Raw genomic sequence first — 17,991 nt, 5'->3', positions numbered from 1 at the left:
AAATAGATCGAGGTAATATCGATATTGATTACCTTTTATAATGCAGGTCATTGACAGCAGTAGAATTAGTTCTAATGGCGGTACAAGTAACAATCTTCAACTGCGGCGGGGTAATGATTGGGGTAAAGGGAATACACAAGATCATGGATGCGACATCATTTGGTAGTTTCTTCAAATGTTGGTCCGACTTTGCAAGCGGAGGAGATCAAGTAAATAATAAGCCCGACTTCACCACGGCCGCCACCTTGTTTCCTCCCCGTCCATGGGCCGCATTAGAGCCACCTAGGGAACCTCTACCGTTTTCGAAATTGGATGGAAACAGGGTACCTAAAGGTTGCGCTGTTAAGGAGTTTCACTTTAGTCCTCAATCTTTGTCAACTCTCCAGGCTAATGCAAGGAGTAGTGACCGCCTACTCAACCCTACCCGTCTTGAAGCTGTGTCCGGGTTCATATGGAAGCATGCCATGGCTGCCGCGGCCACTTCTAAAAATAGGTCATATTTCGGTGAGTTTAATAATTTACAACAATTAAGGTTGAATTCTATTCGGTCTGCTTATTTTGACTTGTTTCATCAGACACAAAAAGTTAAGAAAAAATTTAAATACAATTCATAAAACATCCCATTAAATTAATTTCAATATTTCAGTACAAGATTGTATGTTGGTGTTGGTTGCATTGCTAGACTAACTCAACCAATTAAAGTTTAAGCTTATTATGATTCAAACACAAGATTAATTTATACGAAATATATTCTATTATGTTCCTTTATATGAGAATCGATCCTTTGAGCTTGAAATGTGGATGCAGCTTGATCCGCAAAGCGTTTGGGAATATTAGAGGGGGGAGGGGATCTGATGCCATGCTAGAGGGCTAGATTAATAAAGCTTATGGTTAAAACCCATAATTGGTTTATATATATACTCTATCTTCTTATTATTATATATCATACTAAATAATGAAGAGTGACTTTTGAATTATAACTTTGTGATAAGCAGGTCCGTCGGTTATGACCCATGCTGTAAACGTACGACCACGCATGCGTCCAGAACTACCACCAACTACCTTCGGAAGCTTGGTCATCCATGCCTTTGCTTACTACAAGGGGCAGGACAAAGACGACGACAACAAAAACAATAACAACAACATCAACAACGAGACCAAGATATCAGTGCCGGGATTATCAGACTTGGTTACAAAAGTTTCCAGAGCCTTAGCCTCGGCTAAGGATGCTGACTACTTAAACAAGTTAAAAGGAGAAAAAGGGAGCGAGTTAATACGTGAAAACAAGCAAAAGCTAGCAAATTATTGGAACGATGATGGTAATATGAACATATATAGGTGTACTAGCTGGAGTAATGTTGGTTTGGATTATCCAAATTTCGGATTCTTGGGGAAGGCAGTTTGGAATGGGCATGAAGGTATTCTTAAAAATCAAATATTATTTGTTATGAATCAGAATAAAGGAATTGAAGTCGCCTTGACATTGGATAAAAAAGAGATGGAAATTTTGCAATCTAATTCTGAGTTCCTTCAATTTGCCTCTCCAATGTAAAGGGTAGACCAATCAAAGTATTAAACAACACAATGGTGCACGTCAAATGTTGTTAGAGAATTTTTCTTGTTGTTTACTCCTTATTTTAGAAATAGACCGGTTGACGGTCATATCATTTACTGCACCTCGTGAGCCTCGGTCTCATCATTTGGGCATTGTATCTTTATGATGCATGCATGCATATGTTAAATGTTGATATAGATTGTGTGGTTATTATTCTGTACTTAGAAAAGACCGAGTAATGGTCATATTATTTGTTATCATTTGCTCCTTGTGGCTTAATAATATTTCATTTCTTTTTTTTTTTTTTGATAAGAAAAATACAAAAGTTAGGTAAGTATTCTCTAAAGACTGTACCCTAACTTATCTAAAAAAATAAAATAAGAAAAATTAGCGTCTACATTAGGGTCAATGTTTACATAGCGTGAAATTTGATAGCCTATAGCTGCAACATAATCTGCTGCACGATTAGCTTCTCGATACACATGACAAGAAGAAACAACCTCAAAGTGAGCCAACAACTTCTTGATATCATTCATTAGCAATTGAATTTTCCAAGGACAACATGCTTTATCCTGCAAAATATTTATAATTAAAAGGTTATCACCTTCAATAAAAAGTTTTCATTTCGTATTATAGCGCTTGTATTATTCATTTATTTGCATTTTGGTTAAAAAAAAGTTGGTGTACTTTGGGTGAAAAAGATAAAAGCATTATCATCGATTAAGAGTATGTATTCCCTCCGTTTTTAAGTACTTGCTCAATTTCTCCATGCGCGGAGTTTTAGGAGAATTTAAAGAAAATATTAAAATATGGAGATAGTGGGGTCGGTGGAAGAAGGAGAGAGAATTTAATAGTAATAGAATTGGATCCACTAGTTGAGAAAAATGAATTAAATATTATAAAAGATTAAATATTAAATATTAAAATATTAAAATGAATTTAATAGTAATAAAATTGGATCCACTTGTCCCTCAACTACCAAAGAGGTGCTTCCCCTATATCATTGTCTGGTCCTACTTTCATTTTTGAGTTGTTTCAAATTGGGTATCCTATATGCGTAGTATGTCGAACATCACTGTCATTGATGTATTGTTCTACTAATTATTTTCTCACTGGTTTGATGTTCTTCTTTATCTGCTTTAAAGTCAACCTGATTTTAGCATATGGAGTGTGTTTGCTCACTATTGCATCTCTGTCGACTTTCTATATAGCTCTGGTCTTCATGTTCTAAAGTTTGTTTGCATTTTTCTTAAACGCCATTGGTCAAAGATATGGCTGTGGTTGTCAATGAATAGAGAACGGCCTGGGACTGGGGAACGTGGGAGGCCTAATCAGTACTCTCGCTGAACCTATTTTTGTATGTTTCTTAATTTAGGAGTAAAGGATTTTTATTTAGCTCCTTAAGTTGGTCTTTACAGAGTTGCGTTGTCCTTTATAAAGTGTGCAATTTTCTTGCTTTTGCTCTGACATAGCCTTAGAGATTCCAGGTTATGCCTGAGACCAATATCCATTGGAAAACTGGTCAGTTTTAATTATTTCAAGTTTACGCTTTCAATGTAGCACAGATTCCTTTCTAGTTTCTATTGACATAGTTTATATTTTAGCTGTGCTAAGCTAGTTTTTAGGACCTTATGTCTAAAGGGTTAATATGCAAACATAGTTCTCGGTTTATTTAAAGTAGTAAAAGTGTAAAACTCTGCTCTTCAATGTGTAATATCATCTATTTTCCTTTTCGTTTCTGTGGGTGCGTATGTTACATCGTGGATATCATATTTGATTATGTTCAAAAACTCAGAAAAGACAGGAGTCTATGATGATAGCATATGAAATAGCTGAACACTGCTGAGCAGGATTTGTTTCCACAAATTCTGGAGTACTGATATATTTACCTCTATTTTTGAATATTGTAGAGCACTGGTTGAGATAAAACCTACACTTTTCATTGTGGAGGATGATACAGATTCAACAAGTGACACAGATCAACCAGATGTCGGTAATGCAACTCCACAAAGTTACTGGGGGTTTCAGGAGGATCTGTGGCATGATTCTTGCCTTCAAAAATGCATTATGCCGGGAAATATATTTACTTTCAGTGCTTAAGGATTTACTTTGTTGGATTAATACTTCTTTCTATTCCAGTGCTTAAGGATTTACTTTCAAACTGGTTCTTTGGTGCAAATGGAGATGTTATCACTTACATTCAGTCAAGCATTTCAAGACTTTGCGAAAATTAATCCGAAGTTTAAGACTGGTGATGACGAACCCATTTTAAACCTCATTCCTGTCCTTGGCTCTGGGAGGTCGGCAACATCTATGGATGCTGTTTTGGCATGTGAGTTGTTAGCTCAGAAGCCTTCATCTTAGAATGCATTATTTAATGGGCGTAGATTACTTAAAGTTGAAATTTCTTAACTTATCAATTATTATAAATGAGGTATAGCCTTTTTTACACTTTTGTTTCCTGAACTATGCTTATATCGTTATATAACCAGGTTTTAAATACTCCCTTTGTTTCTTTAAATAAAAGTTTGCATAAATTGTGGTCAATGTTTTAAATTATGACTAATGAAAATGCAATGGGACACTATGTTACGGGAACGGGTGTTGAACACGGACATGGGCACTTGTCTAAGTGTGCAATCTGACAAACTCTGAAGTTTTAGGACATAGAACTTTGTCCTATAGCAATGACCCATGTTCCTCCTAATCAATTATCAATTTAATCCCCACAACCCAGCCCCACTCCAGCCGCCCCATCTCGTCATTTTATACTCTCTCTATTCCTAAATTACATTCCTTCTTTTAGCATTTATTCCTCACATAATAGAGAGAAGTAGGAATATAATTTAGGGACAAAGAATGAGACATGCTCTAATTTATTTTACCTATCCAAAACTTAATAGAGTAAAATGTTATAGAGTATACAATTACGGAGTAACATACATTTAGAGACGGAATGAGGGACTGTACAAAATCAGGTGCATTCGTCGTTATATATTTTACAATCGTACACAATTAAGCTCATACCCCAAACAAAGAAAGAGGTAGAAAATGGAGTTCCCTGTTGAAATATTGTCAAGGGAAACAATAAAGCCAGCAACTCCTACACCACCTCATCTCAAACTCCATAAATTATCTCTCTTTGATCAACTTAACCCATTAAAGTACGCTATTTCCATAACATGTTATGCTCCTCCTAGTGAGAAATATGAGGATCATAGCACCATCACTTTTGGTACATGGGCAACGTTATTGCCACCTAGGGCACCTCAACCATGTTGGGAATTGGATGGAAACAAGATGCCTAAAGGCTGCATTATTAAGGTGTTTCACTTCAGTCCACAATCAGTGTCAACTCTCCAAGCTAATGCAAGGAGTAGGGACAGCCTACTCAACCCTACCCGCCTTGAAGCTGTGTCCGGGTTCATATGGAAGCATGCCATGGCTGCCGCGGCCACTTCCCAAAATACGTCATATTTTAGTAAGTTTGAATTAATTTATACTGTAACAACTAAAGTCTTATTCCATTTGACTTATTTTGACTTATTACTAACATTTTACTTATTACTGACATAATAATTTAAATAAGTTAGGAAAAATTTAAATAGTCCTTATTTACTCAACTTACCAGTAAATTTGTTTTACGTATAAGTACAAAATAAAAGAAAATATGTTTTCTTACTTCATTCCCATTATCATAGTAAGAAAAAATATTGATGAGTTTACCTTTGTAATTTATGATAAGCAGGTCCATCGGTCATGACACACGCTGTAAACATACGACCTCGGATTCGTCCAGAACTGCCATCAAATACCTTTGGAAACATGGTCATCCATGCCTTTGCTTATTACAAAGGGCAGGACGAGGGCGACGAGGCTAAGATACTAGTGCCCGAGCTATCGGACTTGGTTAGTGAAGTTACGAGAGCCTTAGCCTCGGCTAAGGATGCCGAATACTTAAACAAGTTAAAAGGAGAAAAAGGGAGCGAATTAATACGTGAAAATAAGCAAAAGCTAGCAGATTATTGGAAGGATGATGGTAATATGAACATATATAGGTGTACTAGCTGGAGTCATGTTGGTTTGGATTATCCTGATTTCGGATTCTTGGGGAAGTCAGTTTGGAGTGGGCATAATGCTATTCTTAAGAATAAAATATTGTTTGTTATGAATCGGAATCAAGGGATTGAAGTCTCCTTGACATTGGATGAAAAAGAGATGGAATGTTTGCAATCTAATTCTGAGTTCCTTCAATTTGCTTCTCCAATGTAAGGGGATAGTTTAAAAAACAATGGTGCACGTAAAACAATGTTAGAGATTATTTGTTGTTGTGTGCTCCGTATTTTAGAAATAGACTGGTTGACGCTCGTATCATTAGCTGCACCTCGTGAGCCTCGGTCTCATCATTTGCGCCTCGTAGCTTTATGATGCACATATGCATATGTTAAATGTTGGTAGAGATTGTGTTTTGTTGTACTGTTTACGAGTGATGCTACACATACAATGGTTGTATGTGGGCTACCAGCCTACCACATATAATATCATTGTATGTATGCCACGTCAAAAGGGAGTAAAAAAATAAAAGGGAAAAATAAAGGGAAAAGGATGGCCCCAAAATGCAAACCAATTAAATGCTGCCCCACATACAACCACTGTATGTGTAGCCTTTTCCGTTGTTTACTCCGTATTATAGAAATAGACCGGTTGACGGTCAAATCGATCATTTGATGCACCTCCCAAGCCTATGTTCGACGTATCTTTATGATGCAAGCATGCATATGTTCAATGTTGGTAAAGAATATGTTTTGTCGTTTACTCTGTATTTTAGAAATAGACCTAGTGATGGATAATATTCATACCTGACTTGACTTGGATGTGGTTAAAGACGTTCGGTTTGATCTTATGTCATGATTTGGTTTTATTAGTTGTTGACAACATTAATAAGAGAACATGTAATCATATACTTAATTATCATAAACTTTTTAAAATGCAAAGATGATAAAAACAGAAAGAGTATTAATAGTTGTCTACCGGATCAACCTTTTGGACTCGTAAGTTAACCCGATTCAAGTTTTTTGTTTTTTGACAACATTAATTAAAGAAAATGTAATTATGTATCTAAATATCTTAAACTTTTTAATATACAAAAATGATAAAAACATAAGGAGTATTAGTAGTTGGAGTTATATACAATTGAAGGTACTAAAATTTGGGAAAAGTTACAGTGAAGGTATTAAAGTTTCAAAAGTTGCAGGTAGAGTACTCACCACAAAATTAACCTACTATAACACGTTAACTTAACAAAAAAATAGAGGGTACTAAACAGGAAAATTAAAATTCTGAAAAAATGACAGAGGGTACTAATGTTTGACCTCACAACTTTTCTAATTCACCTTCTCTCTCCTCCCTTCACATGTTAACCACTTCACTAAAAACAAACACCAAAACACCACCAATTCCACCAACACCTCCTCACCGTCAACTCCCTTCACATTTTTTCATCTTAGTGGTGGTTTCATTTAAGAATAGAGGACAAATTGGGTGGGGAAAGTGAAATCCCTAAATTTTGATGAAAATGGCATTCTTGATTAAGGTGAGCAAAATGGGAATTGGTAGTATTTTCACTGTCAGATGTGATGTTTTTGGATTTGGGTTAACGATTAATAATTGGTGTTCCTGAGTTTAAAAGCTGTCGACAAAAGCTTTGTGGCGAGAAGGAAGGCGTCGACCAAGGTTAAGTAGCGTCGTAGCGGTGGCTAATGAGTAATAGCGGCAGGGGTCGTGGCGGCATAGGTTTAGATTTCGTCGTTTGTGTTCGATTGATTTGATTTTTGTCATTTTTGACCCTAAATGATTTTTTAATTTTGTTGATTGATTATAAGAATAATGTTGAAGATCAGTTGTTTTATGTGTTTAATTGATTTGATGAAATATTGAATAAATTGATGAAATATTGTGATTTTTTTTGGATAATTTGATGAAATGGGTTGAATATTGTTGATTTTGTTTAGATGAAAGCTTAGGTGGCGCTAATGTCAGAAGGAAATGGTGGTTTTTTGTTTTCCAATGCTCACTCACCTTTTCCTTTTATTTTATTTAAAGTTTTAAATTGAGAAATGGTACCAACCGGTTTCACCAAGTCAAACCGGATTGTTTACCTACAATAAGGGTTCAAGTACCCTCTTTGCACATTTTGAAACTTTAGTACCTTCTTTGCAACTTTTGCCAAACATTAGTACTCTTAATTGTATATAACTCGACAATTTACATAAGAGGATGATTAAAATTAAAAAATCGTATTTATTGAACAAGTATACGTAGAAACTTGAGTAAAGCATACAACTACTCCCTAAATTTAGCCAAAAGTTGCAATTTACTCACTAAACTCTTAAAAGTTGCAAGTTACTCACTACTCATGTAGTTGGAGGTAATTTTTCAGGTAGCAACCTGATATAGCAGGTTAACTCCCTAAACTTTGCCTAAACTATTGTACTAATATGTAAACTCCTTAAACTTTGGGCTTATATATATATATATATATATATATATATATATATATATATATATATATATATATATATATATATATATATATATTAGTACAATAGTACAATAGTTTACTCACTAAACTCTTAGTACAATAGTAGAATAGTTTACTCCAAAGTTTAAGGAGTTTACATATTAGTACAATAATTAATATATATATATATATATATATATATATATATATATATATATTAATTTAACAAATAACAATCTAACCATCATTTGAAAGCCAATGGGAAATCTAAATTTAAATTCTAAAACTAACTAACTAACTAAATTTTTGACTTTGACGGAATCTTTTCCTTTGCACTAATTTGGTTCGTTTTTTAATTTAAAATTTTTTTAATTAGATGATCCATATACATTAACATCATAGTAGAAAGAATGGCTTACCAAATCAAACAATCAAGAATCAAATTGTTCTTTGAACAAGATGAGCATATTCATTGTGTGCCATTATATATAACATACGAGTAGTTATTAGTTTGAATGTTTGATTTATTATGCACATTAAACTCAACAAAATTTATAATTAGCAGACTTTAACAGAGAACATAGTACTAAAAATCCCTTATCGTCTCCTTTAAAAAAAAACCCCCTCATCATCATAAGAATTTGCAGCTGTGTGTGTTGATAAAAAAAAAAACTACTTAAAATTCCAATTTTTTTGTGATGCATGATCAAGAAGATAGTTTAGAATTTTTTGTGATTTTGAAATTAGGGTTGCTTAATAGCAGTGGTTTACTTATATTAGTTCGTGGCTATAAAGTTTTCTAACTAAAAAGTCCAAAAACAGGAAAAAAAAATTAAAAAAAAAAAAAACCAAAAATATAAATAAAAACCAAAAAAAAAAAAAAAAAAAATTGAACTAAATCAATTCAAAAGAGATGAATAAAAATAAATAAATAACTTCCTTCCAAATCAATATTTTAGCTAGTTATGGAATTAAATTATATAAATAGCCAAAGTTTTGTCACTATTATGTACTTCGTATTATATTAAGGGTTTTTTTTGTTTTTTTATTTTTATTTTTTTATTTTTTTATTTTTTTTTTTACAAGAGTTAAACCAGACTAAAAATAATTATTTAAGGCAAACTAGAATTAGCTATTTATTAAAATAAAATAAATTTTTTTTGCTAATAAGGGTCTGTTCTCTTACGTTGAAATTCAGTTCAGTTCAATTCAGCTCAGCTCCTAATTTCCTTCTCTTATAAAATATTCATTTCAGTTCAGTTCAGGTCAGCTGAGTTCAGTCAATGAGAACAGACCCTAAGTAGCCATTTTTTTCATTTTTACTGAATAATTCAATTTCTTTTTTTCTTCACTATTTATTTTACAAAATAATAACATATATAGTATCAAAAATGCATTAGAGTATATATATACATGTTGTTAGAATTTTTTATATACAATAATTTTTTATAATTAAATGGCTAATTAATTAAAAATTATGTGAGGAAGTTTAGGGAGTTATAGGAAAGTTTAGGGTGTACACTAACTTTTATGTCAAAAAAGTTTAGGGAGTTTTACCAATTAACCTGTAAATGAAGGTCACAATAGGTTATAGTGAGTAACTAGCAACTTTTAAAAGTTCAGTGAGCTAAATGCAACTTTTTGCTTAGTTTAGGGAGTAGTTGTGCTCTTTACTCGTAGAAACTTATACAAAGTATGTACAAGCATAATATCTTGCCATAACAATGCTCCTAATCATATAACACTTTGTTTTTTCCTTAATAGAGTAATCACGAGCAAAAATGGACGAGGTTGAAAGAGATGCTGAGATAAATTGTCAAGTTCTTGAATCTGTCTCATTTGCGGGCCGTCCAAGCCCAAAGATCAAACGAAGCTACACTATTGTTTCAAGTAAGCCAGCCCGTAAATTTGTCTACTATTGGCCCATTAAAAGAGACCCAATTGTTGACCCGGATGCACAGGAAAATGCCCAAACCCGGGAATCGAGGAACTAGAAATGGAGGAAAGTTATGCATTTACTAATGCATAACATTGATTAAAATATTATAAAAACACATGGCAGAGAGAGAAAAGAGGAGAGAGTTAAGAAGAGAGTGGTCCACCCACACCTATTTTTTGGTCATATTATATCACGTGATGGGGGACCACATGCTGATTGTTTCACTGAAAGTTTATATAGTACCATTGAATCCTCGGTGGTACTATTTACGCATAAATTTAGTACAACTGATGCATATATAATACCATTATGTGCACATATTGTATCACTGCATATTCAATGGTATCGTTTGATCATCCAATGATATCAGAATATTTATTCATTTGTACATATACATAATTACATGAATACCCTTTGTTATGCATTTCTAAATGCCTAACATTCCTCCCTTTAAAATTCCTCCCCAGGAATCTGTTTCAATTCCACCACTTCTTCTAACATTCGTCCCATGTTCTGGTATCGGATCAAGACCTTTCGTGGAAAGCGCACTGAAGAAATTTATCAAGAATTGGAGGATGACAATTGAGCGTACAACTCCTAAACCTTATTGAATTTCAACCGTTTTATGGTTTAGGGCCACTACATTATTTGTCATTGCTTTTAAAATGTATAGCATAATTGTTGTTGAAATTGTCTTTTTAATGTGAGTTGATGGTTATTGTTTTTAGAATAATGGTTAATCATGTAACTTTCTATGTTATATATCAAATTTATCAATATATAATCTTGTAACTTTCTATGTATATATATCAAATTTATCAATATATGTAAGGTTCAAAGTGTCAAACCTAATTCAAATCCGATTGATTAACATCTAAACCTAGTAATCTACACCAGCCCACTGCCCCCATAATTAAAGATGTCAATTCGGATGATCGGATTAGGTCTGATATGATCGGGTCAGGTCGGGTCAATTTTTAAAGTTAACTCATGCTATATTGTTATGTTCATACGAGATCAAATCTGAATCGGATATTTTTCGGGTCGGATCGGGTTTGCTTAAAGCCTCTACTCATAACACATAAACCAACCCCCCCAACCCCCCCCCCCCCCAAAAAAAACGGCAAATGAATAAAAACAGTGGGCCTTTGAAATCAAATTCTGAGCGGCCCATATCCATGCAACCCCAATATAAAATGGGTCCAAGTTAGTTCCAAAGCTTGGCAAATTAGGGTTTTTGCGAGCTTTAAGTTCTGCACTTCACACTTTCTCTCTCCTCCACTTCTCTCTGCTCAATCTCTCAACCATGGCGGCGGTAGAAGTTGCAGTCCCAGTCCCTGTTGAAACTTCCGATCCTTTGCAAAATGAGGTCAAGCTTTTCGGTCGATGGAGCTTCGAAGAAGTCACTGTTCGTAATCTTATCTCTCTTTTTCCTTTTTATTTATATATTTGAATTTAATCCTCTTTATTTTATCTCTTAACTTAGGGTTTATGTTTTCGATCTTTATTGTTTCAAAACGTGTGATTTTATTTATTTCTACTGATTTGTATGTTCATGTGAGATGATTTTACTTTTGTTTACGCTAATTAAGCGGAAAAGGCTTTAACTTGGACTTAATTTGATGATGGATGATGTAGGTTGCTGCTAATTTGTTAGTTTTGTTGGATCTTGAGATTGTTAATTATTAAGCATGCTTATTATTGATTATTTTCATTGAAATGGTTTTGAAGTTGTTGTTTATCCATATACTTTAGTGATTTGAGATAGTTTATTTAAAATTGCTAGGATTATTTAATTTTGGAATTGAGGAATTTAGGCGTACCAATTGTTTTATTTTTTCAGCGTTTGGTGTAGTGAAATAATCATGTACAATGTATATGTATGTATTTGTGAATTTCATTTCATCGTTTGTCATTTTAATGGGAATGTGAATAGGAATGAAAGCACTCGGGTTGTCCTGATTTAGTTGTTACGTTACGAGTTTTAATCACGGTAGCTATTGTTTCTGGAATTCATTGTGACCTTGCTGTATTGTGTTTAAAGTATTCTGTTGATTTTAATTGGTGTGTAGACTGTAGAGGGTTAGAATTTTATAAGCAATATTGTGAATTTGTGATTTAGTTGTAAGTTGCCGACATTATGGATGATTTGGTTCTTTCGTGGCTACATTAGATGAATAACATTTTTGTCTCTTAAGGAGCGTGTTTATTGACAATAGATGGATTTTACAAGTATTATTTTTGGATGCGTGTTTTAGTACTTATATTTGTGCTAAGAATGCCCTTGGTTTGACATGTAGGTGCATGACATTGCTTTGGCTGATTACATTGGAGTGACTGCTGTGAAGCATGCCACATACGTGCCTCACACTTCTGGAAGATATCAGATGAAGCGTTTCAGGAAAGCTCAGTGCCCTATTGTTGAGAGGTTGACCAACTCTCTCATGATGCACGGGCGCAACAATGGAAAGAAGCTGATGGCTGTTCGCATTATTAAGCATGCCATGGACATCATCCATCTCCTGACTGACTCAAACCCCATTCAAATTGTTGTTGATGCCATCATCAACAGGTATTGACTTCTCTATAGGCTCCTCTCTGTATTGACTTCTCTACAGGCTTTGTTTTTGTTTTAGTTCATTTTTATCATATGTAGGACATTTTGAAAAGTGAATTAAAAGTCGGTGTTGTTTCATTAGCTTTCAATATTTTTACAACATTATTCATTTCTTGTAAGCATTATTATACTGTTATTGACTTATTGTTACTTAAACCATGTTGTGTTATGCAGTGGACCCAGAGAAGATGCAACCAGAATTGGTTCTGCTGGTGTTGTGAGGCGTCAAGCTGTTGATATCTCTCCACTAAGGCGTGTTAATCAGGCAATCTATCTTCTTACTACTGGAGCTCGTGAGAGTGCTTTCAGGAACATCAAGACAATTGCCGAGTGCCTTGCTGATGAACTCATCAATGCCGCTAAGGGTTCATCCAACAGGTAATTTCACTCTACCCATAACCACTGTTGATGAATTGCTGTCCTGGATGTTGCTACTTGGGCTTTAGTCTGTAAGCTGTCTGTTTTGATGAATGCTCTATAGTTAGCTGTATATGCTGGGTGATGTGTGTGGGCAGCTGGCTAGCTGTACAGTTCTTGACATGCTGAATTCAATGTTGAAATGTCATGGTTTGAAAACTGTAGTATGTTGATTGTTGAGCATTAACTGCTTATTATTGATTGTTGAAATGTCATGGTTTGAAAACTGTAGTATGGTAAGGTGCTCATTCTTGTGTGTATTATATGTGAACCATTAATTTCCTTTCTAAATACATAACTTGGTATAGCTTAAATCAAACTAACCTTTTCTACGAGTAATAATTTGTTCAACTATACCTTATTTTATTAAAAAGTATGAGTACCTTTTATCAAGATTCTTATATATTATCTTTTCATAGCAATAGTAATCCTAGATATATCCCGTGCATTAACACGGATAATTTCTTATGGAGTATCATGTTTAGAAAGATACCTAGAGGCCAGAGCAGCTCAATGCTCATCATATGCTGTCTTTTACGGATTATTTATTATTGTTTCTGTAATTTTTTTTCTGCAGTTATGCTATCAAGAAGAAAGATGAGATTGAAAGAGTTGCCAAGGCCAACCGTTAAGTTAGGAACTATATTGAGCGAACTGGGATTTTTGTTGCTTCTTTCTTTGGTTTTGTACTCTATGGATTTTGTATGAGAATCAAAGATGTACTAGAGTTTTTTTGTCAGCAACCTCGCTTTTACAGTTTAGATTGATTTACATTTCTTTGGGAATGAGTATGTAGACTTAAAATTAATGTTACCTATGCTCTCGTTTTCTCTTGAATCTTGATGCTAGTGTTCGATACTTGCTCCCTCCATCCCCAATTTTTTATTCCAGCCATTTGGAAAAGCTTAAAGAGGGGATAGAAATAGACGGATTAAATGGAAATGGAATGTTCACTTGTTGCTGCAACAAGGTTTTTGTAGGGCAAATTCTTTTCTTGAAATCCGAGTATCGATCCGTTCAATTCACCGTAGTTTTCTCATTTGAATAAGAGCATTGTCCAACTGGTTGAAAAGAACTACACTATCTGAATTATAACTCACTTCTTTTTTTCTTTTCTGTTTTTGGCATGCCTACATAGCTCACTATTTTGTATTTACAATCAAAATATTAATTTAATGTAAATGCAAATAAATGCTGCAGTATAATCAAATTATCATTCTCTTTTTCAACAACTCATCTCGATCACACAAATATTTCTGATTATGTTACTCTCGATTTTTAGCTAATATTTCTGATTATGTTACTCTCAATTTTTAACTGAAGGGAGCACAAGCGTACCCTCCACAAAGGTGAGGGCCGCTGTTGTATGGAAATAACACAATCGGTCGATTTGGTGGCAGCTTGGGCAAGAGGCAGTCTGTGGTCAAGAACATAACTATTTCCTCCATTGTAGGCCTTCCATTGTTCTCAGGCAAGGTACAAAGCAATGCTATGTCCACAACTCGAACTGCTTGATCGGTATTTACCACGGCTCCCATCCTTCGATCAGCCATCTTAATTTTCTCATTCCTCTCATGCATTATCCATGCATAGTCCACCAAGTCCATTTCATCCATCTCTATTTCACTTTGACTAGAACCTGACACTCTAGTTTCTGGCTCGGCTGCCCATCTCTTCCTCCCGGCCACTACTTCAAGCACGAAAATGCCAAAGTTGAACACATCAACACTTCTACTGGATACCGGATCAATCCCAAATGGATCACTCAGTCCAAAATCCCCGATTGAGGCCTTAAAGCTCACGTCAAGGAAAACACTGCTTACTTGAACGTTGTTATGAGCAAGTTGACGCGAATGCAGATGGCTTAACCCATTAGCAACATTTTTCACAACCTTAAAACGCCGACTCCAAGGTAAAACCCCAACACCAAACAACCACTTATCAACACACCCATTAAACATATACTCATAAACCACCATATATTCCCTTGTATCATAACACCAGCCTCGGATAGGCAGCAGCCCTGGGTGCTTGATCCGGCTCAAAGCCCCAACCCGCTTTAGGAACTTCCTTCTGTCCATGGTTAAAGAGCTCAAGAATTGAATTGAGAAACGCTTGACAGCAACATGACACCCATTTGGCAAAGTACCCCTATACAATACACCACTTGAATCACTCCCTAAAACCTCCCAATCAGTAAACCCCCTAGTAGCTAGTGACAGCTCTGCCCCTGTAAACCTCCTCGGCTTGTTTGGAGGCGTTGGCCGGGGCTTCATTTCCGATAAGACCAAAAATGCCGAACCACTAGTACTACCAGATTTCGGTCTCTTGCCGTTGCAATACAGGTTGATGAGAATCACAAAACAGAGCACCACAACACAAACAAAGATCAAAAAAGTTGTAGATGGCCTTTTTTCTTTGATGGGTACTGCACGAACTTCACCAACTTGATTCTTACCCACCAAAATCTTACTCTCACACGTCTCGCTTGTTGGATACCGGAGTAATGCAGGGGTTTTGTGGGTAAAGTTCCAGGACATAATGTTGTGTATTTGTGTTCTGTTTCCTGTTGAAGCAGAGAACCCTACAAACATATACTCATTCAGAAATGGAGTGAGGTCAATGTCATCCGAAAACACTGATCTTAAGGGCATCCTTGGGTGTGATCCAACTCGAATATCCATCCTCTTTGTATAGCCATTGTAGGTTATTTGAGCCAAATGGGTTGAGCCGTCTTCAAAGGATAGGCCGTAATCTGATGCATTAATAGTGGATTTTGAAACAATGCTGCCTAAGTTGATGCCAATGTGGTTATCATTCGGATCACCAAACTCCGGGTTTTGGCGGGTGTCAAACTCCACGGCCACGAACTTGTAGTCGTCGTTGCAGGCATCATTTAGCATTCCTAGCCAAGGACCGGGTCGGCCTACTGTGAACTCATCCGGGGCAATCAGAAAGGTCAGTCCACTTCCTGCATATAATTTTATTGAACTGTTATTTGTCACTATAACATTATACTGCAATTTATCTATTATCTATAATCTTAACTTTTTGAGAGCATAAGTCATATTATTGATTAGTAAAATTGAGAAAATTAGGCATATATTAAGTACTGATTTTGAACCTTAGGATTAGCTGAAATTGCTCTGGTCTAAAACTAATTTGTTTAAGGATAATTGTTGTACCAAAATGTGCTTAGAAACTATGGAAATAAGAGCTTTATTTGGGTAAAATGTTTATGCTACATACTAGTTATACTACTAGCTAGCTTAAAAGATTATTGCATAAAATGAGACTTCAGTAATCAGGATAAGTATGCAGCTTGTATGATTGTCCAATCATTCACTTATTTTCTAAGCTATCTCAAATCTTAATATAATACCAAAGACATCAACAAAAAAGTTACTAATCCTTAAAAATTTCCTGATTAAAAGCCAAACATTAGTCTTAGATTTTCCAAAAGCAGCCTAAAATCTACAAATATTCAACCTTTAAACAATCAGGAATCACGATATCTCATATGGGTAATGGTTTATTTTGGTATATTTTCGTGCATTATAGGCTTCAAATCATTTAGAGTTAAAGGAGCTTCCATAGTTTGATATGAACTTTACCCCACAAATCTTTTAAACTAAGACAAAACGGAAAATTAACTCTTCTTACCCCCATGAGATAATTGAGATTCTCCTGAAGCATGAGTATCATTGAATGAGCTCGAAGTATGATTGTTGAATTGAAAGGTGAATGTAGTGTCAAACGAAGCTGGTGTTTGGGTACTAGGATCAAACACCCGAATGGGTGAAGAGTATATTGCGCGACCAGCTTGATGCCTAAGGTCATCTGTTTCTGAGATATCCGGAATTTGAATGCTTCTCTTGTCACTCGAGAACTTAGCACTTCCTAGGAGTTTCACATCATGTTCAATCCTCGGGTTAATAGACGTACTAAACTCCGGAAATGATAGAGATTTAGTCATGGTAATTTTATGTTGCAACTTAGTACCATCTTCGCTACCCAAAACCACACGTAAAACTAATATAAGAGTTAACCAACCGAGAACTTCCTTCGAGGAAGTTGTACATGCCATAGGAAAGGGTTGCGAAAAAAATGTTTGCGGTGGTAGTGGTGGTGGTAATGGTAGAGGATTGATATGAAAATAATGAAGCATATAGTTTGTAAAAGTTGGTCACGTAAGAGTAACACTAGTTGTGTACGAGTAATGTAAATGGACGTGGCACAATAAAGAGCATTGGTGCAATAAAAAGAAGATAGATGAATTTGTCAATTAGTGTGTAAAATATGAAAAAGATAGATTAAGTTGAGGAGGACGACGATAAGAACAAAGGCCACTATCAAATTTTGGCATTTTGTTGTATTAATGCATGTAATATCAATAATGGAATTAATTGTGGGGCTGAATAAGTTGGATAATATCACATGATATCTTAATTCATTCGAACAATTGTGCTATTTTTTCTGCCTAACATAGTAGGTGTGTATTGTCAGCTCATGTGATATTGATACTCTGACTTGAGTGTAACTAGGCGCATAGCAATTATTTATTTGGAATGCATATAGGAGGGCTAACTAGTAAATTTACATTATTTTTTTTTTATCGTTTTAGTAGTATTTAATGTACCATTATAAATATAGTGGTATTTTCAATATACCATTATATATGTAATTTATACTACTAGAGTATAGGTTGTTTTAGTAGTAATATTTATAGCCATTTTAAGTAATAGTGGTACAATATTTAACCACTGGGAAGAAAAAAAATTAATCTCTCTTTTGTCTTATAGCTGCTACACCAATACTTAACCACCTGACTTGTTTAAATATATATTTAAATCAGATTCTAAATTTGGGTGGGTTTACAATGATTAAGTTCAATGATTTAAGGAAATTTAGTAAGGTAATTTTGCTCAATAATATAAATTTAA

General features: G+C 34.8%; 4 protein-coding genes across 4 annotated transcripts; 3 read left to right on the top strand and 1 right to left on the bottom strand.

The window, feature by feature from the left end:
- Positions 1 to 77: 77 nt before the first annotated feature.
- On the top strand, positions 78 to 1,666 carry LOC145630218 (akuammiline synthase 2-like). The gene is made up of 2 exons (XM_081682470.1): positions 78 to 504; positions 996 to 1,666. The coding sequence occupies exons 1-2, from the start codon at positions 114 to 116 to the stop codon at positions 1,550 to 1,552; spliced, it is 948 nt and encodes a 315-aa protein (XP_081538596.1). The 5' UTR covers positions 78 to 113; the 3' UTR covers positions 1,553 to 1,666.
- A 2,940-nt stretch (positions 1,667 to 4,606) lies between these two features.
- On the top strand, positions 4,607 to 6,099 carry LOC145630217 (akuammiline synthase 2-like). Its single transcript, XM_081682469.1, has 2 exons — positions 4,607 to 5,036; positions 5,304 to 6,099. The coding sequence occupies exons 1-2, from the start codon at positions 4,607 to 4,609 to the stop codon at positions 5,825 to 5,827; spliced, it is 954 nt and encodes a 317-aa protein (XP_081538595.1). The 3' UTR covers positions 5,828 to 6,099.
- A 5,134-nt stretch (positions 6,100 to 11,233) lies between these two features.
- On the top strand, positions 11,234 to 13,885 carry LOC145631688 (small ribosomal subunit protein uS7-like). Its single transcript, XM_081683835.1, has 4 exons — positions 11,234 to 11,422; positions 12,315 to 12,586; positions 12,806 to 13,009; positions 13,626 to 13,885. Exons 1-4 carry the CDS (start codon positions 11,321 to 11,323, stop codon positions 13,678 to 13,680), a joined length of 633 nt encoding a protein of 210 aa, XP_081539961.1. The 5' UTR covers positions 11,234 to 11,320; the 3' UTR covers positions 13,681 to 13,885.
- A 328-nt stretch (positions 13,886 to 14,213) lies between these two features.
- LOC145631687 (putative L-type lectin-domain containing receptor kinase S.7) lies at positions 14,214 to 17,249 on the bottom strand. Its single transcript, XM_081683834.1, has 2 exons — positions 16,712 to 17,249; positions 14,214 to 16,019 (listed from the first exon to the last, which is right to left on the bottom strand). The coding sequence occupies exons 1-2, from the start codon at positions 17,214 to 17,216 to the stop codon at positions 14,362 to 14,364; spliced, it is 2,163 nt and encodes a 720-aa protein (XP_081539960.1). The 5' UTR covers positions 17,217 to 17,249; the 3' UTR covers positions 14,214 to 14,361.
- Between the last annotated feature and the right edge of the window lie 742 nt (positions 17,250 to 17,991).

This window comes from Chenopodium album, chromosome 5 (genome assembly GCF_948465745.1).
Source record: "Chenopodium album chromosome 5, dcCheAlbu1.1, whole genome shotgun sequence".
NCBI classification, from domain to species: Eukaryota; Viridiplantae; Streptophyta; class Magnoliopsida; order Caryophyllales; family Amaranthaceae; genus Chenopodium; species Chenopodium album.
Note: the sequence above shows the minus strand (reverse complement) of the source record. Positions and strands in the feature narration are given on the sequence as shown.